The sequence below is a fragment of the Euprymna scolopes genome, chromosome 29 (assembly GCF_053919585.1).
Source record: "Euprymna scolopes isolate OS-2025 chromosome 29, ASM5391958v1, whole genome shotgun sequence".
NCBI lineage: Eukaryota > Metazoa > Mollusca > Cephalopoda > Sepiida > Sepiolidae > Euprymna > Euprymna scolopes.
Genome location: NC_136510.1, coordinates 42,943,390 through 42,967,813, shown reverse-complemented (window position 1 = coordinate 42,967,813; position 24,424 = coordinate 42,943,390). Strand labels below are relative to the sequence as shown.

At 34.7% G+C, this 24,424-nt stretch overlaps 1 protein-coding gene and 1 pseudogene across 3 annotated transcripts in view; both read right to left on the bottom strand.

Moving 5' to 3' along the window:
• LOC145252617 (phosphoribosyl pyrophosphate synthase-associated protein 2-like) overlaps nt 1-24,424 on the bottom strand; it is a 105,499-nt gene that overhangs the window by 56,705 nt on the left and 24,370 nt on the right. The window contains exon 1 of one of the 3 annotated variants that reach the window (XM_080112333.1): nt 7,401-7,769. The exons of 1 other annotated variant lie outside the window; for it this stretch is intronic. In XM_080112333.1, the coding sequence (XP_079968459.1) occupies nt 7,401-7,519 (119 nt within the window). In that variant the 5' untranslated portion in view covers nt 7,520-7,769. Of the gene's footprint in view, nt 1-6,870; nt 6,935-7,400; nt 7,770-24,424 lie in introns of those variants that run through there. One more of the 3 variants, XM_080112334.1, reaches the window with a different exon arrangement.
• Nucleotides 18,216-18,334, bottom strand: LOC145252921 (5S ribosomal RNA; annotated as a pseudogene).

The window sequence follows — 24,424 nt, the reverse complement described above, 5'->3', positions numbered from 1 at the left end:
TTATAGCACACAGGGCTCTCACACTTATCGCAAAGGGAGAACCCACATTGTTTCCATAACGTTCAGATACCATATGACTAGTGCTTGCTGCTGCTATAATTGGTTCCAGTACCATAAGAACATTTCGAACTCAAGCCAATAACTTGTCAGTTGTTAATTCGTCAATTTGTGATGACGTTCCAAAAACCTTGCTAATATGCTCAGGTAAGCCTACCAAAAAGGCACATCTTAATATTCTGTCATTGACATCACCAAACGGTACTGATAATTTCTGTAAATCAGCTAGTAAACGTTGACCGTTTCTTTGGAGTGAAATCGCCGGCCAATAAACCGTTTCCATACAACAAAAGGATCTGTGTCAAATGCTATATATAAGCTGTGCTTCATTTCATTCTAGTCTGGTTCATCTCCAAATCGTTGGTACACTGCATAGCCCCCTCCGGTTAACCTCAATGGGATGACTGCTGTTGGCTCTTATTTTGCACAATTTACAAATACACTCAGCCTTCTGAAACAATTTGATGGCAGACGGTCCAGTGGCAGATCTATCAAACTCTGGCATTAAGCAGATATCAAATCTGTTCATTTTTTTAGCTACTGTTTTATATGTAAAAATAAAATAAAAAGCCGGAATTGTTTGTAAATAAAAAAAATAAAATAAAAAAAAATGTCAGAACTTCTCACCAACATCACAATTTGCACCAACTCCCCTTAACTTAAACTGTAATTCATGATACTAACTCTCAAGGTCTATGCTCTCTGTCAGCTATCAAAAACTTGACTGCCTGTTCTCTCCAATTTGTCGTTCTAATAGCCACTATTCTCCTCATATGCAAATTACTGTCACACACATTATATATATATATATATATATATATATATATATATATATATAAGAACCCATCTACAAAATTAAGTTTTTCTTTCTTTTTTCTTTCCCTGATTCTGTCACCTGACAGGCTAAACAGAGGCACAGCCGCTTGTGTGAGTAATGTCTTCTATTACAGTTTCATTTATACATGCTTGTATTGTGAACATAACTCGAGTGTCTAAAGTCTCCTTGTACAGGGGTTTATCAGGTAAACCGGGCATGAGAATACTTTTCCCTACAAGTAAACCTTGACTAAATATTCAAAATCACATAGTATTCACGGCCAAATAAGATCTTCCCAGTATGGAAATCCCACAAAGAATAGTGCACCTTCTCCAGATGATGTTACCTCAAGTAACAACACGAAGCTGGATACGCCACCAGACTAGATGAATTCTTCTGGAATCCAGTAAACCAGAAGAAAGGTACGGTCAATTGGGGATAGGAAAACTATGTTATCAACTTCTTTATGAACTCAGTGCTTGAAAGGTAAAATAGAACTTTACTGGATATTCAAATAGCTATGCATCTCATATAGCGATCAAAAGGTTAGCCCCTAGGAAGGGTGCCCTTGATTTTTAAGATTTAAAATAAAACTTTACTGGATATTCAAATCAATCTATGCATCTCATATAGCGATCAAAAGGTTAGCCCCTAGGAAGGGTGCCCTTGATTTTTAAGAACTTTGACCTAAGTAAAATTAAACAGCAGGATACCTGGTGCTATGCAAGCGTTCACCTGGAATCCAATCACTAATAAATTTTTGTTTTTTGTTTCACCATCCCTCCAAAATACACCTAGCCTCCCCCTCCCTTGCAAAAAGCTGGTTGGACCAATAACGCCCCATATTCTCTAAAATAAATAAATAAATAAAATGTCCAATGTTTGTAAGTAAATAGAACTCCCATAAAGATTAGAGCTAAGCCTACACCCTCCCTATTATTTGTTAACATGTTTTACACTTATATAGGCTGAGAAGTGCTTGTGCGTGGGGAGGGGAGTCTCAATATTAACATCTGTAACTTAGGTTTGCTTGCCTATCTTGGTGGTGGTAGGTGCAGGGTGCGAAAAGTTCAGTTAAACATGCAAAAAGAATTGGGCAGTTTATTCTTATCTGCAAATTGAATTTGTAGAAAAGAATTAATTTTCCTTTTTATTTTTTCTGATTAAGAAAAAACATCGTTTTTATTTCTTTTCTTTTTTATCTGAGAATAAACTAGGCTAATTCATTTCAAAGAAACCGAAAATGCCTTTATGTAAGACTATGTACCTGACTACTACTGAGGGCAGAGTTAGACACAATGCCGGTTTTTAATATGTGGGGAACATCCAGCTCCCCAAAAACGGGCACTCTGGATAGGAACAAAAATAAAAATTGTCTCAGTCAGAAAGGATTTCTCCTTCACTGACCAAGGACAGAGAACGGATACTACACTGTGATCTTGACCCAAAGGCCAATGTCTGTCAAATAATTACAATATTAAAAATAAAATTGCTAAACGCTTACTTTTTAAACAAAGTGCATTTTATAAATATGTGGTTCATTTTTTTTTTTTGTCTTTTGTAGTTTTTAATGCTTTTTAATTGATCTAAAAAAATAATTAAAAAAATGAACCAAATTTTTTTTTTTTTTAATTTTCTTATTTCAAATGGCTGCTTAAAGATTCCTCCGCGGTGTGATAAGTCACTTCATTACACCTGTTAGCATGCAAACGCATCATGTAAAAAAAACACTACCGAAGGCGATGAAATAGTCCCAAGGTTCAGGGGTTCATACCATGAAATGGTACATTTGCGACGGGTTGATTATCAGATTTGTTGTCAGCGACCTCCAATACCCCTAAAAAAACAAATTAGAGTGGTCGGGGTTCTGTTTTAGCGTAAGGTAACATTACCTTACGGGTGACTACCTTGCAAAACTTGACAAAAATAAGGGAAAGAATACGCAAAACTAAATGGGAGATAAGTTTCGTATATAAATTCAACATGTCGCAGTCTCATGGCCATCTGCGACAAACGTGATGATAATGATCTCCATTTCCGGATCATTCTAACTTTTTATGACAGTTAACTATATTTTCTACTGTTTTATTTTAAGTTCAACTAACAATGATGTAACATCACATGCATTTTTTTTTTTTTTTTTGCATTTTCACCCAAAACAAGGCACAGTGCTACTTTGATGTAGGGGGCTGCTATTTGGAACATAATTTGTAAGGATACTATGTAGGGAGTTGAGCAGCAAGATGTCTGTTTACATTACACTTGAACTTCTGCATGTCAACATAGCCAGGGAAGCAGGGATCCGGGAGGGAATTCCAAAGTCCAACAGTTCGAGGGAAGAAACTATTAGAGTAGAAGGCTTTTGGCATCTAGGGATCTTTACTGTGTAGGGGTGGGATTTTGCTGCTTGTCGGGTGGAGGGGTTACGTCGAGGGAGTACAAGGGCTTGGAGTTCGTCGGAGCACTATCCATTAAAATACTTGTCAAATAGGTGTAGGAATGCAACATTCCATCGATGAGACAGGGTTGGAGTTTGGTTGACGAGTATCCACCAAGTCAAAGGTAGTAACCATATATGTATGGGCGAATAGTGGCCTTAGAGACATACACAATACTCTCATTTGCTTAAAGGTAGAGCTTGTTAAGAAGAAGAAGAAGAAGAAGAAGAAGAAAAAAAAAGCACGCACAGAATTTATCCCTCATTGCAAAATAAAAAAAAAACGTGAGAGCACAGTAGGCACAGTACAAAATTTGGTAAATATTACCTTACGCTACAACAGAACACCGACCACTCTAATTTGTTTTTTTTTTAAATGGTATTCGAGGTCACTGACAACGAATCTTATAATCAAACCTGTCACAAATGTACCGTTTGCATGATATGAACCCCTTAGACCTTGGGACTATTTTGCGTAATTTCACAGCCTTCAATGGTGTTCTTCTTACATGATGCGTTCACGTGCGAACAGGCGTAGTGAAGTGACTTATCACATCGCGCAGGAATCTGTAAGAGGCCATTTGAAATAAGAAAGTTTTATGATGTGATGTGCCAATTAAAAACCGCGTAAGACAAAAAAAAAAAAACATGAACCACATCAGTGCACTGATGTGGTTCATGTTTTTTTTTTTTTGTCTTACGCGGTTTTTAATTGATCTAAATAGTTTTCACAAGCGGTTTACAAAAACATAAGCACCAAACATTCTTATGTCTTTCGTTCTTTTCTTTTTTTTAGGGGGGATCCAATTATAGAACTTGTGTAGCTTAACAGGTGCTTCTGCAGTTTAATTAACCGGTTATTTTTTTTTTTAAGTAACGCGGCAACGTGCCGACATTTACCGATTAGAATACCATTTAACATTAGGAGATTTTACTTTTTTCTGTTTACATTGGGGAGGAAGCGGGGTCGTGTTGGGGAAAAACGGTTAATTAAACTGCAGAAGCACCTGTCAAGCTACACAAGTTCTATAATTGACCCCCACTCCAAAAAAGAACGAAAAACATTAAAAAAATATTCCTGCGCGATGTGATAAGTCCCTTCACTACGCCCGTTCGCAAGCGAACGCATAAGAAAAACTACTGAAGGCGGTGAAATGGCGCAAAATAGTTTCAAGGTCCAGGGGTTCATACCATGCAAATGGTACATTTGCGACGAGTTTGATTATCAGATTTGTTGTCAGCGACCTTGAATACCCCTAAAAAACAAATTAGAATGATCGGTGTTCTGTCGTAGCGTAAGGTAATATTTACCCAAAATTTAATCTAAATGACAACAGCATAAAAAAAAAAAAAAAAAAAAAAAAAAATCAATTTTTTTCCGTGAGCAAAACATTGAAATTATTGTCCGTGTTGTGCTACCGTAGTTTTAAAACAGCATGGTAACACGCATTACTTTGTATCGATATAATTAAATAAAATTTAAAATATAAACTACTCGTTCGTTTAATTATCAAAATTCTAAAACTCTGGCTATTTTCATTTTCGACACCTGAAATATTAAAATATTAAAAGTAATAATTTCTTTTCTTTTCATTTTTTTATGACGGTGTTAAAGAAGAAACAAAATTCGCGCTCTATCATAAAAAAAGTGCATATTATATATATATATATATATATATATATATATATATATATATATATATATATATATACATGCAGTTTTTATGATAGAGCGTGAATATATATATATATATGTGTGTGTGTGTGTGTGCGTGCATGCGTGAATTGAAAGCAAACGAAGCAATTGCAGAAGATTTATTGACTTACTGGCAAAATAATATTGTACCTATTTACTATGCCTCCCCACGGGACAGAGTTAGACACCAGGGTCGTTTTTTAATGTGGAGAAAAGGTACAAAAATAAAAATTGTCTCAGTCGTGGAGGACTAATGCCCCACCGAAAGAGAACAAGAAATGGAAGTGCAGCACTGCAGCATCTGAAGAACAGATACTACACTTTGATCTTGGCCAAAGCGTTGCGTTGCAATCGTTGTTGCATTATATATATATATATATATATATATATATATATATATATATATATATATAATGCAACAGTTGCAACAGTGCAACACTACAATATTATTTACTTTTATTTTATTTTTGATCAAAAAACTTATTGGATGTTTGTAACAAACTTTTTCAAATGCAGTTTCTATCTTTTTTCCGGGATTTAAATCCCTGAAAAAAAAAAAAAAAAAAAAAAAAAAAAAAGTCGAAATAAATTAATTTTTTTCTAAAAGTTTATATTTTTTCTTTCATTGATATTCATTTTTTTCTACTAAAAATATTTCCGCGAAACTTTTAAAGCATTCCTAGAAAAATCTAAAAAGAAAAACCACAAAAATGAAAACACCACGTGTCTTTTTTATTCACGAACTCGAACTGCAATATTTGGGGAGAAAACAAAAACGTTGTCGTGAAAAAAAAAAAATGTATTTTTGTTCGAACAATATTCGTATTTACTTGTTTCCCCACAAGGGCAGAGTTAGACACAAAGTCGATTTTTTAGTGTGAGACCCCCCCCCCCGCCTCCACACAAGAGATTTCGAATTGAAACAGAAATTAAGATGCTTACGTATTTTTGGTACCGCGCTATTTATAAATAGTTTTTTTTTTTCAGGTTAAATTCAAGTTTCACAATATCTTTTTTATTATTATTAAATTGTTAGGTGGAAGCATAGAATAGTTACAAAACACTCCCTTCCCCATGGTAAGAGTGGCTTTCGAAGTATTATTTCAGCGCGGTACCAAAAATACATAAGTACCAAAATTAAAATCACCTTAGTCTAGCAGGATCCCTCTTTCTCCGATCGAGAACAGAAAAGACAGCAGATAGTAATTTTATTTACAATAATGTAATTATTTCACCAAGATTAGATTACGTAGTCTGGTAATGGTACATGGCTTTGAAAAGAAGATCTAATGATAAAGTTAAATTTGAAAGTAAAATAAAAATCAATTTACGAAAACAGAACTGGAAATTCAAAATTTTGATTAATTTAATTGAAGTACTGTTTCTGCTGTTTGTTGTTTTGGAACTTATGTACATTATATCGCGCTGAAATAAAATAACTATTTTATCGAAAGCCATTCTTAATATGGGGAGGGGAGGGATTTTTGGCCTTTTTGGTAAAGATCAAAGTGTAGTATCTGTTCAGATGCTGCACTTCCATTTCTTGTTCTCTTTCGGTGGAGGAGAAATCCTTCACGACTGAGACAATTTTTATTTTTGTACCTTTTCTCCACGTTAAAAAACGACCCTGGTGTCTAACTCTGTCCCGTGGGGAGGCATAGTAAATAGGTACACCAAACAATTTTTAAAAAATCTGGTTTCCCTTGTTTCACGATTTATCTTCCTTGTTTGATCTGTCGACTTTTTTTGTACAAGCACTTGAAATGTTTTTTGTTTTTATCAATAACCCCCCCCTCTAACTTATTTTTTACTTAACTCATGTTATAGTAAAAAATAAACAAAAAAGAAAGTAGAACACTAAACTGTAAGATGCAGCTTGTAGTTGCATCGTAGAACGCCAAAATAAACATTTGTCCGAAAAAATATAGTCGCCATCTTCCTTTAAAAAAAGTCGAAACGAGGTTAATGAGTTCATCATTTTCTAGGAAATCTTTTTATTGTTAAATTATTTTACCATTTGGGATAGGGGCGGGGGAAGAGGGATAAGTTTTTAACTAAATAAAAAAGTGTGTGTGTGGGGGGGGGTAAAATGTTTTCGTTGCTTTTGTACCCTCCTAAGAGTGTAGTATTATTAGTATAGCCAATCCAAAAATAGTTTCATAGTTTCATTTAAAAAAATATATATATGAGAGAGAGAGAGAGAGAGAGAGAGAGAGAGAGAGAGAGGCGGGTATTTTCATAGCGGGGTTATTGTAAAGATGCATCGTTAGCTTAAAAAAAAACAAAAAGATATCGAGTCAGAAAAAAAAAGATTATATTGATGAATGTCAAGAAAAGCATTCTAAATCGACAGACATCAATAAATATGAATTAATAGGCAAATTGTGACTTACTCTGCGATGAGTTGGGCGAGGACGGGGTGCGAATTCCCTGCCAGAACCATCATCGGACATTTCAATCCTAGAGCAGACATGCTTGTCGATCGAGACACAACAACTTCTTGTGAAGCCATCGTCAGTCGTCAGTTTTTATATTATTATTATTGTTTATTATAATTATTTACTTATCACATAGGTACGCAACAAATTGCCTCTGCGGATTTAAAGGATTAACTATCAACAGCTTATCTCAAGTCAGGAAGTAGTATAGCTTAGACACCACCACAACAACAAATCCTGCGGAGGTAGTTTCAAAAAACGAGCGATTACAACCATGGAGAAATGAATTACATACCGACCGGAAGTGACACGAAAAGGGGAGACAACTTCATATAAAAATTTACCTGTGCATGGGTTTCCAGGATTGGACTTTATTTAAAGTCAAATTTCGCGAATTTGGCCTTTTTGTAAAGCTGTTTTGGCCTTCAAAAATTGTATTTGGCTATTTCAAAATTTGGTTTCAACTTAGACTTTTGTTTTTCTGATTTTTTTTTTTACGAAAAATATTTATTTGATAGTAATTATTAAAGCAAACGTTATAATTAATTTTAAAGTAGTGTGGGTCTTGTTTAATTTTCTCTTTACTATTTTACAAATATATCTATGTGAAAGTAATTATTAGTTAAAATCTTAAAAATAAATATTCTTGAAGCAGTTTCGACTTCAAAAATTTTATCGCTTTTTTTCAACGATTTTACATAAAATATTTTTGGTAGAAACTTTTAAAGAAAACATAAGTATTTTTAAACAGTTGAGAGTAACTACAGTAAATGTGATATTTGCATTGATTGGATAAAATCTTCATTTTGCGGTTTCTTTTAGCTAATTATTAATATTTGTTGTAAGCATAGCATAGCCATCCGCAAATACTATTAAAAAAGATAACAGTCGTCATTTAAAAAGAAATTTAAAAACAAATGTTTGTGAGAAATTGCTAATAAATGTTTAGTAACTTTTTTTCTTTTAATATTCATAAAGAGTAAAACGTTTTTCAAAATAAATAAATAAATGTTTGTAAAAGTGACAAATAATCGTTTAGTTACTACGGCAACGTAAGTATGTAGGGGACTAGGATATATAAATATCCCAATCCCGTTACAAAAGAATAATGAAACGAATGGAATTGAAGGAAACAATGACTCAAGTAATGGATAAGATAAACGTCGTTTATTTGCTGTTGAAAGAAATGAACATTTTAGTTATAACATGTCCGCGCGTATGTAACCAATGTCCGTTGCAGGACTGGTGTTGTAGCAAGAACAGGAAATGTGTTTTCATCTCAAGTTTGGGTCATTATTGTTTGTTCGCGCGTGGGAATTGAAGTGAGTGTTGTAGTGGAAATGAGAATCCAGCGTGTAGGCAAGGAAGAGGATATTAGAGTTGTCATCAGTTAGTAGTCAGCTACGCGAAGGTGTTCTTAGTGGCCAGTAGTAGATGGAGAGAGAAAGAGGGAGAATGTATACATACAGTCATTAGCTCGTGCCCCATACATAGTAGGAAGTGGGCGTGAGGTGCGCGCGCGCCGAAACGGCGGCGGCTTGTTCGCCCAACCTCTCTACTTGAGAGTTGGTCCTAAAAAGAGGATTAGAAACAGCTTGTCTCCATGTTTTATACTTGCTTCTGGAGTGTCTTTTGCGCATGTGTATTTCCTTAGAAAGCGGAAGTGACGTCGTCCATGTGTGTGTTCGTGTTCGCGTGTGTGAGTACATGTGTATACGTAAGCGTATGTGTATATATACGTGAATGTGAGTGTATGTAAGCGAACGTGAATATGTGTACATGTGTGGACGTGGGCGCGTATGTTTGTGTGCGCGTATGTATATGACAGCTTGAAATATGAATGTGTGTTTTGTGTGAGACTTGAAAAAGGCTCGTACAAGTAAATAAAAAAATGTTACGTGCGAGGGGGGGGACTAAGGGAGCGACCATTAAATTTTTTCTGCTGGGCGCAATGGAACTCAACGCCCAAGGAGTCAGATTCTAATTAAGGGAAAAATATACAAAGTCCTAGCGACCATACAAGAAGTTACAAACATTAACTTTATTGCCAAAATATTAATTTACTGAACATTTTACATTCTTACGAATTTTATCACCTTTTTGACTCTCGTGCTAAATCAACACACGTACATTATGTTGACTGAACTTTTAAAATCGCCTTCGCCTTAATGCTGTTTCTGACAACCTTTTCATTTTTATTTTTTTTGTTAGGGGTTGGGAAACATTTACCTTCATCACGACTGTGATACCAGGCATCGGTGAATGTCGACCAAGCCCCCTACAACTCTCTTTTATTTCATTATCCTTTTGTCTCTATCAAGCGCACGTGGGCATGGAAGCTAATTCCGATCCATGGTGAAAAAGGTCTTTAGAGATAAATAAGTCTTTTATGGACTTCTAAATACAGTGCCCAGTGAAGCATAAGGAGGTATGGCCTCAGTGTTTATAAAAAAGGATGGGAGGTAGGAAAGGATGCCATAGAGGCCACAACCAAGAATACATGAAATGAATAACGTTGGAAGTTTGTAGATTATGACTCCATATAATTAAAGACAAATGAATATTGAAGGTTGAGAACCGACTTTATTTACTACCAACAACTTGTATTAGGAGAGGCAAAGTGTTCGTAAGATGGACTGTGATTTAACAAAGGAGATGAATGTTCGTAAAATGTTTGTAGGTATGTATGAATTGACAAGGAATGAATGTTCGTAAAATGTTTGTAGGTATGTATGAATTGACAAGGAATGAATGTTCATAAAATGTTTGTAGGTATGTATGAATTGACAAGGAATGAATGTTCATAAAATGTAACTTATCTTTTGGACGATGGAGATGATTATGGTAGGGGTCGGTCATCCTGCTGTCGGTGATGCGTGTCCTGGCTTGTAACTGGAAAGCGAGTGACTTTTTCATCAGCAGCTAGCAGTCCGGCGTCTTCGTCTTCTTTTTCCTCGTCTCTTCTTTGGTTTGTGTGAATTAGGCATTGTTTAGAATCGAAGGCGTTTGGCCCATAACATGAGAGTGTAGTCGGCTTCAGTTCACTGGCGCCTTATTTCTTTTTCTTCTTCATCTCTTTAGGTCGGATGGGAGAATCCGTCCGTGCGTTCCCTGACGCAGCAGGGCGAATCTCCACTTCCCTCCTTTTGGTCCCCTCATTTTATAGTGGCAAACCGGCTCCCAGCGACTGTGATATTTGAGGTGTTTATTTTGTGGTTATCTTATTTTTTTCTTCCCAAGCGGAAGCGATGCGTGGAGCCATGTGCAAAAGACGATTTTTCATTTTGTCTCTCATGGTGGATGCGTTAACATCCGGTTGGCTGTTAATTCTCATCATGTTCCCACAGAGGTTGATCAACAAATGCACAAGTACACTTCATAGATGCGTACACTGAAAACTATCTGACTAATGTTCAAACTTCTGTTTATAAAAGGGTTTTAATGCCAATCCAACTTTCAAAGCTAAAAGTTAAAATAGTTGATACCTATATTCGGACCTGCAAAATTATCTCAATTGCCCAATAACACTGTGGAAGATAGAACCTTCGGTAAATAAGTAGTTTAGGGGCGTAAATTATTTGACGGACAAAAAAGTATAAAAACTATTTATTTTTATATAAAATACATTATTAGACCATAAGGCTGAAATAAAATCAGAAAATATTTCATTTTTCTTATTTTTTCCATCATTTTTTTATTAGATTAAATGTATGACATTCGAGGCTGCTGCTTTTATTGGCCTTTTTAAGGCCAAATTTGGCCTTTTTTACGCTCTTTCATTACAAAAAAAAAAAAATATGGCGGGCAAAAACGTAGTTTTATGAAAGAGCGTAAAAAAAATGCCAAATTTGGCCTTAAAAAGGCAAATCTGTCAAACCTTAGAAAGGGCAATTTATAAAGATTACGGCCATGAAAGAACGCAAGAACAAATCTGTTTAGGCATCAAAAATAGTTTTATGCTGTTATTTTCGTTATATGTTACTAAATGAGGAATAATTTCCATTGAAATCTAATTAGTATTATGCATCTAAAATTGAGAAACTCTAAAACTGAATTTTAACTAGAAATGATTCCTCATTTAATTAATAATAATATAAACTAATATTTAACAAAAACAACAGTGTAACATTAGCAGTGTATGGTCACATGTAAGAAAATCAACAGCAGTCGTAAGATAGCCGACTAGCAAAAATATTAGCAGCAGCAGCCGTCTTAGTACATATGCAAATTAAACAAGTATGCATGCGCTAACATCATGGAAATGAGAAGGGGAGAAAAAGAAAAAAAAGACAGCACGTGGTTGAGCAAGAGGAAGCAAAGTGCAAGCCATGGAAGATGGATGTGTGAAGTTGAGGGTGAGAAAACAATGTCTATAACTGGCGTCAGGCGGTGGGGGAGAGACTTTTAAAAAGCACATGTAATATGGTAGAGGTTATAAAACATGCGTGTGCGAAAAGACCTTTTAAAGATAATGAAATGCGCTATTATTGGAAGAACCACAAATAAATATTTTTCATTTGCACTTTTCAAAAAAAAATTTTGAGTTGTATTTTTTTTTTTCTTCCTTGTTTGTTTGTTTGTTCCTGTTACGGTACCAGACAATGTGTGGATCCAAGTGGTTGGAATGTAATGACATGGTTCGAGTGTAACGGTCAAGTTACAACATTAATTTTAATGCTTAAGCAGATTTTTCTTGCGTTCTTCCTTGATAGCAATCTTTACACATTGCCACAAAAATCTGGTTACACACCTCTTAAAATGCTATTTGGGTAGACAATCAGCACAAAATTGGTGATAAAATTAAGTTAAATTTATATACTAGACTACCCACCCCTTCTAAATTCTGAAATAATTTTTTTTTCCAACACGTGATCACCTAAAAAAAAATTTTTTTTAAATCATTTTTAGGGAGTGGGATTTAGCTGAGGGTACTCATCTACAAATTTTTCAGCAATCATTTTTCAAATTTTCTTTAAAGTTCTTGCGTATACATATGGAAAAATAATATGGAAACAGTAGAATGAATTATTAATATTCCTTAGCGCAAATGTATTTATCTAAAAAAAAAAAATAACAATGATAAAATTAATTTCCTCCAAAAACATAAAAAGCCTATGATTTTAACTTCATAGAAAACGTTTTTACTTCATCACTGTAAAAAAAAACAAAAAAAAAACAGTGCGAAACTAATAATAATTAAAAATCCATAAATATGTGGGAGCTAACATCTTCAATATAGATATTTTTAATGCATATAGCATTAATAAAGAACATTTTCTATTTGACTTTTTTTTGTTTCTAAAGTATGGCTTTAGTTTTCACTTTTTGGGGCCATTTTCCTGAAAAATTTGGCTTTAAATATTATAGTTTGGCAACCCTGCCTGTTCATGTGTGTAATATCTAGACTGTTAAAGTATCTCACCTATTTCTCCCGAATACTTCAATTTTCTATCTTTTGCTTATTATTTTGTACCAGCTGGGGATGGGGCATCCTATCAAATGCTAGATATTCACCCGCTATTTCAGACATTCTAATTTAGATATATTTTTTAAAGATTCTAACCGTCCTTTTAAGCGCAATTGTTTGCATCTCTTTCGCTCTTGGTTCCTCGGATATATTTGCTAAATAGTTTTTGAAATTCTTTCTCATGAGTCCAGTTGCTCTTATTATAACTGGAATGATAGAGATTCCTAAGATTCTAGTTTATTTTCATGTCTTACATAAGACTTTGGTATTTTGTTATCTTTTCCCTCTCAGCTCAACTTTATGTAATCTCATAATTCTCACTTTTCTTATTTTGTTCGTTAGTTCTCACGTTTCATGAGCGATGCTTCTGACAAAAGTGGAATTTTTGATGGCACGTGTTGTTTTAAACGAAAATCCAATCTTTGCAATGTCCGCCCAACATAGTACGCACTGCAACTACATTTGAATAAATAAATAAATAATAGAATTATTATGGTGGGGAGGGGGAGAACATCTTTGCAAATGGACGACAACATAGATTTGGTTGAAAAACAACGCGTGGGTTCAATGCAAAATAACACCGTTGTACAGACAAAGAAATTTGCTTAGAAAATCGGTCGCTGATATTACCTAGCCAAGGTAGACGCAGGTAAACAGGACATCTATTAGCTACAATTTCTTAAGATTTGTAAAAATTTGAAACTTTCTTATTAATAGTAGTTTCAACAATGTCTAAGGGGTAAACATTGTTGCAAAGGGTCTTAGTAATGAATTTAGGCTCTTCATCCAGATTAGCTTCGAAACAAATCATCAAGGCCCTATGTACTAAAGTTTTAATTAAATTGTATTTTTGGTTTGTAGGACAAAATGACTCCCAACGCATATAGAGGTCGGTAAATGTTGGTTTACGATAAACAGAAGTAAGAAAAGATGAGGATGTCTTGTACACAAGAACATCTAAAAACATAAGAGTAGAATTTGTTTCTTTGTCTACTGTAAACCTAAGGGATGGATGAACGTTATTAAGGGACACAAAAAAGCTTTCGTCGTCAAATAAGCAAAAGGTGTCATCGACATAACGAAAGTAATTGTCTGGTTTATGCATGAAAACCTACAAAGGTATTAACCAACACTGGTGCCAATAGGGAACCTATGAGCACATCATCTGTCTATTTGTACATATCATTAAAACTGAATTCAACCGACATTAGTGGCGAATTTCATCAATTCTATAAAAATATTTTCGCAAATTGTGGGAGTTGATTCGATATATATACAGCATATAAATTTATATGTACATATATAGAGATTTTACTTCAGTTTTTTAATTAAAGTGGTTATTCTTAGAATTTTTGTTGTTAAAAGAAGATTTATGGTCAGATATTCTTGTCTTTATTAAAGTTGATGTAGCGCTGATATATGTGTCTGTTTTACAAGGTGCACAGGGCTTTTTATTAATTTGTTGATTTGTACTGTGGTTTAATATGGGGTGATGGTTTAAATTTTGTTTATTGTGGTGAGAAATGGTCGGAACAATAAGTGCTGGGATATTGCTTTGGAGGAGATCATGAGTGTTATTAGTGCTAGGATGATTGTTTGGAGAAATATTAGTTTTATTATTATTATTATTATAGTTATTATTATTAGTAGTAATAGGATTGTTAATAGACGGCTGTTTAATTTGCATATTGGGTTCGTGATTCTATCAGATGGTTGATTGGGAGGAGAGAATTTAATGACTGAATATTAGTGTCCATTATGGGGAAGTTACGGGGGAACTCTGTGATCATGTTTGAATATATAACATCTCTATGGATACAACCATTATTAAGTGGTTGAATTTGCTTGTTGTTATTTTAATACAATTGCAGATGTTTTTGGGTTTAATTGGGAAAGGGATTTTTTGGACTGATTTAATTTCTTTGTTATCAGATGCTTGAACAAATTTATGGTTGCTGAGTAGGGATAGGGGTATTTTTAGCAGAGAGGGGAAGGTGTTCCTTTTCGAGCATATCTGGAGAGAATAAAAAAAAAAATGCTCAACCAGACAGGAGCTTCAAATAAAAAAAAGAAAAAGAATTACAATTAAGTTTATAAAGATAATAAAAACAGTAAACTGAAAATATATTATAAATAGTTAAGACTTAATATTTATTATTTTATTCTAACCAGATGTAAAAGTTCAATAAAACTAAAAAGGAAATAGAACTTGTGATAAGAACAAAAAATTAATAAAATATGTTGATAAACACTTTAGCAAGAGTTAAAAACATTCATTTTTCAAAAAGGAAATACAAATGAAGTGGATTGTCCTTAATACTTTCCTTCTCATCAGAGGAGAAGAGTTAGCAAAATGCGAAGTCAGACTTTGCTTGCAAAGTATTTAATGAAACTGCAAGTAAGTAGTAGAACATACTTGTGTGTATATATATATATATATATATATATATATATATATGTATATATATATATATACCACAGTCACCGACTTGTTTATCCCCATTACCTTTTATTTTTAATTATCATTATCATAATTAGAGTGGATGAGTAGATGATTATATCTAAGCATGGAGACAAATTAATTATATGCATTTTGAGATTTTATTATTATTATTATTATTGCTAGGCAACTTTCAAGACTTAGCATCAATTAGTAAAAAAGCTATGATGAGGAATGGAAGCGAGGGTGGGATAATGGATTGGGAGTGGGGACGAATAGGAAGTAGAAAGGCATGCTTTATAAATTATTTATGGTTTTCCCTTTTCATTTTTCTTCTTTTCATTTTTCTTTTCTTTTCTTCCTTTCTTCCTTGTGTCTTCTTTTCTTATCTTAACCTCTTCACTCATGTATGTAGGGATCATAGTAGTGGCGCAGGTATACAAGAGGGAAACTTAACTTGTACATTTTCTAACCAAGCAAAAATTCAAGTCAAATTCAAAGCATTCTTATAATTTAATAACTCAGATTAAATCTAAACCCCCTTTCAGCATAGATATGTCTAATTTACATTCTCCTGCTGATTGAACCTATACAGACAAGTATATTTAAGATTTAGAGCGGCACATGCATACAGATACTATTCTTTCTAGTCTTTCATTACCTCTATCTCAATTTTTAACACATCCTTTTGCATTCATTCCCATATCTCAACACAGACTCAGATCCACACCCCTGTTGGGTCTTATTTATGTACAACTAAATCGTATTTTTCACAACATTTTAAGGAACCTTCTGATATTAACTCCCTATGATGAGGAAGACCTGATATTTTCATTGCAAACTTTGCTTTCATAGAGGCTGTATCGCCTGAAGAGCTCTCTAGTCACTAGTTGACTGAAACATGCTCATGACTGTGTAGCAAAATATTACTGCATAGGTAAAAACAAATAAAGAGTATGACCTGCTCTACTTCGGTATTGAGCACTCTGGTATTAACCTCAGACTCCATTTTTTTTCTTTTTTTTTTTTTTACAAGGTGGTCACCACTTATCAAGGCCAGGAAGCCACTCAGGGATAAGGGTTATTGTAAGTACAGTATGTTAGTGTGGATATTTAAAGTGTCTACTTAAGGGGGCGGTTCATCAGGAATTTGTTTACGTTGGTATATATACAGTAATATATATGAATATTTACACGCAGTATATATACATGTACGGCATAATCATGTTGACACACCATCAGATAACCAAAGTTAAGCAACAATGAGCCTGGCCAGTATCAGATGGGTGACCATTTAGTACTTCCAGGTGCTGTATGTGCTCTCCGCTTATCTCGACATTATTTTCAGCAGTCCTGCACTTCTCCTTGCCACTGGACTCAAACAGTGCCGATTCAGGAGAGGTGTGGTTAGAGATTGCGCAACCCTTGCCTCACAATTACACGCACAGCTACCCCTACGGGGAGGGGGGGATATCCTTTATCTTTCGAGACTGAACGGAGGCATCGATATATACATACAGGCTAAGAGTTGGGAGGGGTGTTTGACATGGGGTATTAGAAATTTATCTTTGTCTCCAAAAGTCTGGAATATGTTTTATTGCCGATATGATAAACAGAGAAAGGAGTTGTGAAGTCGACATGGCGAAGAGAGGTCTGCTCTATTATCTAGGAAATATTGCCATAAAGTCACCTGGTCGAGTTAAGTGTCAAGCCATCAAGTGAGCATGGAAACGACACTGGGAAAATGCGAGAGTTAGCTGATAAGTAGTTTGGACAGATAAATAAACTGACTTAAGCATATATTTGGTTGGAATGGAGAGATAAGGGAGAGAAGAAAAAAGGAAAGAAAGAATTAAAAGAGATAGAGAAAGAAGAGATTCACAAGAGAAAAGAAAAGAACATAAAATAATGGGATAGAGTAATCCTCAAATGACAGAGGAGGAAGAAGCCGATTTAATAAAAACGATTGTTTTTAAATATAGGAGACTTTCGCTGACCAGCATAAAGGAGTGTACATTGCCTTGGCCTCCCGTCTGGTGGGTGTGTGTGTGGGGCGGGGGGGGGGGGGTTGTGAAGTCAAACCCCCATAGGAGCTAAGTTTAAAAGCTCTTGTTCCTAGCTGGGAAATTGTCTAAACGAACTTAAGTTGTACAACCTGCATCACGAAGCTGTTAAGAACCCAAAGAACTCAACCGTATACCAGTGTACCCTGTATATCTTAATATTTTATGAATAATTTTGTTTTGTTTATAAGAAAATGACCCCAGTTTTTCTTTACTTCTCGATTGCCAGCCCAAATGAAGATGCAGTTTATTTCAAATATGTCCTGACGCCAGATGATGGAAGACACAGACCAAATTCAGCACAAAGTCAAAATGACGGCTGAAGTAGACACTGTTGCCACACAGACTTAGGGTCATGCACGTTTCGTGTGCCCTGAGCAGCAGAGCAGTATTTTCCAGTGACCAGTGAGAGTCTGGTCACTCTTGAAGAGTCCACCACCAGACAGTTAAGAATATAGCCCTGCTGGGTTGCATCTATGGTTCTGTGAGCCAGGATTGACGAACACGGCCAGGGGTACATCACAAGTATGCTCCCATGAACCAGGATCCAACAAATGCAGTCCAGAGGACGTGTAGGGTTATATATACACAGTATATATATATATATATATATATATATATAAGGTTTCCTTCAGTCTTGACAGACTATGGATACCCATGGTAAGGGTGCCTGCACGTGAAGTTTTTGTGGCAAGAGTTGCACAACCTCCAACCACACCTCTCCTGAGTTGACATTGTTGAACGCCAGTGGCAAGTGAAGGTTCAGGACCACTAGAAACAATGTCGAGATAAGCGAAAGGTGCATACAGCATCTAGAATTCCCAAATGGTCACCCATCTGGTACTAGCCAGGCTCAACGTTGCTTAACTTCGGTGATCTGATGAGAACCTGTGTGTCAAAACGTAATTATGCCGTAACCTCTGATGAGAAGGAAAGTATTTCTTCGAACTCTGCGGATTAAGGACTATCCACTTATTTAGTGTTTCCTTTTCAAATTAAATATGTTTTTAACTCTTTTTCAAAGTGTTTTTTTAACATGTTTTATTAACTATTTGCTCTTATATATATATATATATATATATATATATATATATATATGCTTGTTGATATTTTTTTTAATAATAAATACGGTTCAGTAGAGTCTTCACCTCGAAGATCAGTTTACTTTGGATGTAGATAAATAATATTTTTATTTTATTATTTTTTAAAACAGTAATTTATGGACATGCATGTTTTGAGGTACCTACCTCTCTTCAGCGTAGATATATATATATATATATATATATATATATATATATATATATATTCAGTTTATAATACATATACTGCATATACAAAGTGTCCCAATAAAATGTATACACACTTTAAATTATCTCAACTTGTTACATGAATATGCCATCCAACGTTTCCAAGAGATGTTTAGGAATAAAAAACGGTACTTCCAGCAGGATGGACCACATTGCCACTATCATCATGACGTAACAGCCTATCTTTATGGTCACCTGCCAAACAGATGGGTAGGACGAAAAGTAAGTATCGAGTCCAATCCACGATCAACGGATTTAACCCTCATGGATTTTTTGGAGGGGTGGAGAGGGATTTTAAACATAAAGTTCACACCAAAAAATCAGCTACCATGACTGAGTTGAAAGCAGCCATTGAAGGAGGATGTGCCAGCATAACAACTGAACTGATAAGGAACATTTTGGATTCAATCAGTGAGCGTTGTCAGCTGTTCCTGAACCACAATGGCCAATAACTTGAACACTTCTGAGAATTAGCTGGTTTCTACATTTGTTCACAGTATTTTGATGTATGAAACTTTTCTTTACTATGATAAATGTTGATTTTATAGACATTTAAAGAGTGTATACATTTAACTGGGGCACCCTAATATATATATATATATATATATATAATTATTTCCACAGCCAGATAACATCGCAGCTCACAAGAGCCATAAAAGCCAACAAACTGGAAGCCCAAGACTCGAGTTTCACCCTCATTTGGGCTCATCAGTTAGAAACATCCAAACCCAGGATTTGAAATCCGAGCCTCTTGCATGCGAGGCAAGCACTCTATCTACTGAACAAATGCACCACGCACAAGAAAATCTTATTAATTAATTGGCTTTTATGGCTACTGTGAGCTGAGATGTTGTCTGGCTGTGGAAATAATTATATATTCTCTCACATTCTGAAATTTTTATTGCTCGTTAAATAAGCTTGTCGCGATGACATCCTTAGTGAGTATAAAATTCCTACTAGTGAGACACCGGCTTCGGTTGTAATGATCCCACCCCTTGTTCGAGACAAAAGTAGGTTCATTCCACTATCGGATTTCGTTGTGGTTTACTTGTTCTGTGATAGTTAATAAGACTTTCTTGAGTGCGGTATATATATATATATATATATATATATATTTAAACAATAAATTACAAAGTTTGATCCATGTCCAAGTAAGTGGTTAGACTCAAAATTGGCGGAGGAGTTTGGTAAAGTTTTCAGAGGTCAAATAGCTGAACTTTGACCTCTTGACAACCAAATTTCTGGTCAAAAACCAATTAAAAAGATTTTCCCAAATCTCAATACCCCTGATGTTAAATCTCGAGTCTGTACATTGAAAATTGACAGAGTAGTTTGGTAGGGAAATGTACTCACACAAACAATTTCACTTTTATAGATATATAGATAATCCTGAGATAAAAAAAAGCTCAATACAATCAAAATAGGGAATAGAGCTTGTCATAATAGAACACAATTAAAGACTGTAAACTATAATGTACAAGAATTTATTGTTGGACAGGATACTCAAAACAAAATATTAAGATTTCCTTTTTGACTATCCTATTGAATAATAAATTCTTGTAACTTATAATTTTCACTCTTTAGTTGTGTTCTTATACATATACATATATATATATGCTAGCATTTCGGCCCGGCGTTGCCTGGGTGTTTGGACGTGTATGCTTACAAAAAAAAAAAAAAACGATCAATTTTTTTAACTTTGACCCCTATTATGACCCCTTAAAATTTATTGTTTTGGGCTCAAATGAAGTTATTAAGTTAGATCCATGTCCAAGGAACCTTTATCTAAAATTTCAAGGGTTTCGACCCAAAATTGTCGGAGGCGTTTGGTAGAGTTCTCAAAGGTCAAATCGTTGAACTTTGACCCCTTAACAGCCACATTTTTGGCTGAAAACCAATCACATCGATTTTCCCAAATCTCAGTACCCTGTATATTAAATTTCGAGTCTGTAGTTATTGCGTAGGGAAATGTACACAGACACGTTCACTTATATATATATATATATATAGTCTTGGAAGTTTTTAACCTTTAAAACTATACAAAAAAATATTTGTTATCATTCGTTAGAAAACCATCTAGTCAGTAAGTCAATTAATCACTTACAATCACTGCATCAACTCGCTCTCGAATTTACTATAATACCAATAATTTATTTTTCAAGGGATCATCAGTTGTTTACCATGAAACACTGTTTCGGGGATTTAAAAACAAAACAGTATATTACATCATGGCTCCCCAGCAGTGTTGATCAAACACCACCACCCTTAATCTTAGGAAGAAGACATGTTACAAACATTTGGTCCAATTTCCTATTCTTAATTGCAATTACAAACCTTTTCATGCTATAAAAATGAATTTCTTACCTGTGTGATTCATCAATTTCCACATTTAAAATGGATATATTTTTTAATTTTTCAGTCTTGTATTTATAAGATTATGGATTAATTCATTTAACTACTTATCACCCCCACTATGATTAGTATTTAGTATATTTACAGTCTTGTTTATTTAAAATTAGATATATAAAGGTTTAAAATATTTTTACATATATACATTTTTTTTTATATATATATATAAATTCATTATATGCAATTATAAATACATTTTATACATTGCTAATATAGTTTTGGATTTCCTTTATTAATATAGTGCGGTTAATCTTAAATGATTCAAAAGCATCAGGATAACGAACAAATGCTTTATTTAACTGTTTAACTATTTTATTTTTATCCCCACCTTGTTTTATCATCCTTATTACTAAGTTAGAAAGTGGTGGTATAAAATCTGTTAATTTTAAAGTAACGCGAGCTATATATATATATATATATATATATATATATATATTATATATATATATATATATTTCTTCTGCATTAATTCTACTAAAGTAAGCATGTGTACTGAATTTCCCCACCCAGAAATAGTATAGCTCCAACATCTGACAGACAAATACCAAATCTCCATTAGTAATAGATTAAGAACTTGAAGTATAAAACTGTTAAATGACAATTAGTTTTTAATTCCTATTTTAATTGCAATTGGCAGAATTTTAGCTGGAAGGTTTCCCTTGGAACTAAGATCAACAGAGTCTAGGCCATTATCAAAATGACCTTTTCCCTGTTGTCTGACCTATGTTTCTTGTCCTGTGTACATATGGCATAATCACGTTGACACACCGGTTTTTGCTAGATCAAAGTTAAGCAACATTGAGCCTTGTCAATAACAGATGGGAGACCAATTTGAGAATACCAGGCGCTGTATGTAGAAAGACATTGACACTTCCCTGTAAAAGTTGTGAAAACCTAATGTTGTCATGTCCCCTAACGATGATATACATATGACTGGGAACTGCTTGCGAATTTCATACTCACATGAAACTTCCTCCTTTGGAGGAAGCTAGTTAAACTCGCATTAGGGTTAGTGCCACATTTTCATTTCATTTTTGTCCTGTGTAGTTCTAGGGTGACCAGTCTAAAATAAAAGGTTGTTGCTTCCCATCTTTAATGTGGAGTAAGTTTATTACTTACTGTCTGTGGTGTCCCTACTGGGAAATGCTGACAGAGCTACTCTAGCAATTTTGAATAGATCAGAGTGCTCTTCCTTTAAAAATGCTGGTTTAACTCTCCCCCCCCACCTTGTATCACATCTTACTGTGGTGGGAAAGAAGTACATAAAAAAAAAAAAAAAAAAGTTTTAGTGATGCTCTGAAAATTTTCAAGATGAAGGGACTCTCTACACTAAAGCTTGGCAATCTCCACACACAAGCCAAATCCAGCCCTCAAGTTTATTCCGTTTGGCCCACCACCCTAATGAGAGTAGGATATAAATAAAGACTGTTTCGTCACATGTTTGTAATTTTCCATTTTTTTTTTCTTATAATTCCTGTAGCAAAATAAGTGAATTTACTTACATATTTAATAACATTGCTGTCCTCCATGACAATGTATCTAAAGTTGGCTAGTCCTTCTCAAAATCAGTATAGCTTTTTGGCCGTCACACTTTTTTCTTTTTTTTTTTTTTTTTTTTTTTTTCCCCCCGATTCAAATGGTTGCTGACCCCTTCTCTACACTTAACTACAAAGAGCTGTTTCAAAGACTAAATTTGTTCTTAGCTGAGTGGAAGGGCATGTAGGGGGACTTAATTCTGGTATACGTCATTGATGGGAATTTAAATCTAACTTCCAAGGAATTTTTCAGCCCAGCATCCAATTGGTGGTCTCCTTGGACACCAGCAGCAAATCCATCAACATCGCTTTTGTCTCAACAGTAAAAAAGCCAGCATTCTCTGTCTGCGTTTCTACTCCATGGAATAAATTGCCAGATAATGCCGAGGACATCCAGTCTTAAATTGGTCTTGGGCAAATAATCAGACTGAGTATCCACGTAAACATCGTGTGGAAGTTGTATATTTTGATGAACTATTTTTTTTTTGCTGTAAATAAACAGGTTTACTGCTGAGTGATTGGCCCACTGAAGTCTTGACATAAGATTATGGGAACTTGTTGGACTATTTACCTATAACACTTATGAAAGTTGTTTTTCTCTGCCTAACCAGTTGGAGTTAAGGGATCATGTGAGCAAGACTCATGCTGTTATATTTTCCTAACTCATCAGTTGTTACATTGGCGTTACATTTTAACATGAACCAGATGTTGTTTATGAAAATCTCAAAAAGAAACAAAAGAAAGAAATTTGACTCAGCCTTTTTTTTTTTTTAAGTTGAAATAAAAGGCATTTATTCATGATACTTTCCTAACTATGCCTGCATTCTGATTTTACAAGTCTCTTTATTTGCCATATGGTTAACAGAACTTTGCTGTGTCGAACACCTGCTTTTTCTTCTCCCATGTTGACACGTCTGTTCAAGTCCAGTTGCTGCCATGTGTTTTTTTTTTTTTTTTAAATCTGCTTTTCTTTCTGCTGCAGCTCACCCCACAGCACACTATTATGTAACCATTTTTATTGTTCAAAGTTCGGATCAAATCTTGTTTTTAAAAGTTCCTCTCACACTCATCTGTGCATCCAAGTTGCTCTCGCCACCCACACAGTTGCTTCTTTCGTCGCTTTTCTTTACCTTCTTTTTGCCCTGTAACATCTCCTCGCGCACCATATGCGTCATATTGCTGCTGTTACATATACGTCACAGCTCTATTACACGGTGGCATCATAAATCTATCAAAGCGTGCGGCTCCCTTTGTGAAGAGTGACACTTAGCTTCTTTAATTTTTTTTTTTTTTTTTTTTTTACATAGGCGTCACCACATTATCAAGGCCAAGAGGCCACTCAAGGATAAGGGTTAAAGAGTGTACAGTAGAAATTGGACAATATAGTAACCATTAGTAATGAAAATTTTGTAAATTTGATAACTTATATGGAACGGCTCATCAAGAACTTATTTACGTTAGACTTGAAGACAACCATATTGTAGTCAGCCGGAAAGCAGGAAAACGGAAGACAATTCCACAGGGGTGCAGTTCCTTTTCCACACAGCTCAAAATAAAAGGTATATCTATTAACCTTCAATTTCCTCTATGGAGGAATCAGATGGATTTTCTATCACAGCCTACTTTAATTATAACTAGCAGGACTCATGGAAATTCTATTGAATGAGAAATATATTTAATCAACAACTATATTTTGATAAAGCTGATATATTTTTGGACAGAAAAACTAACACGCAGCAAATATAAGCTTAACATTTC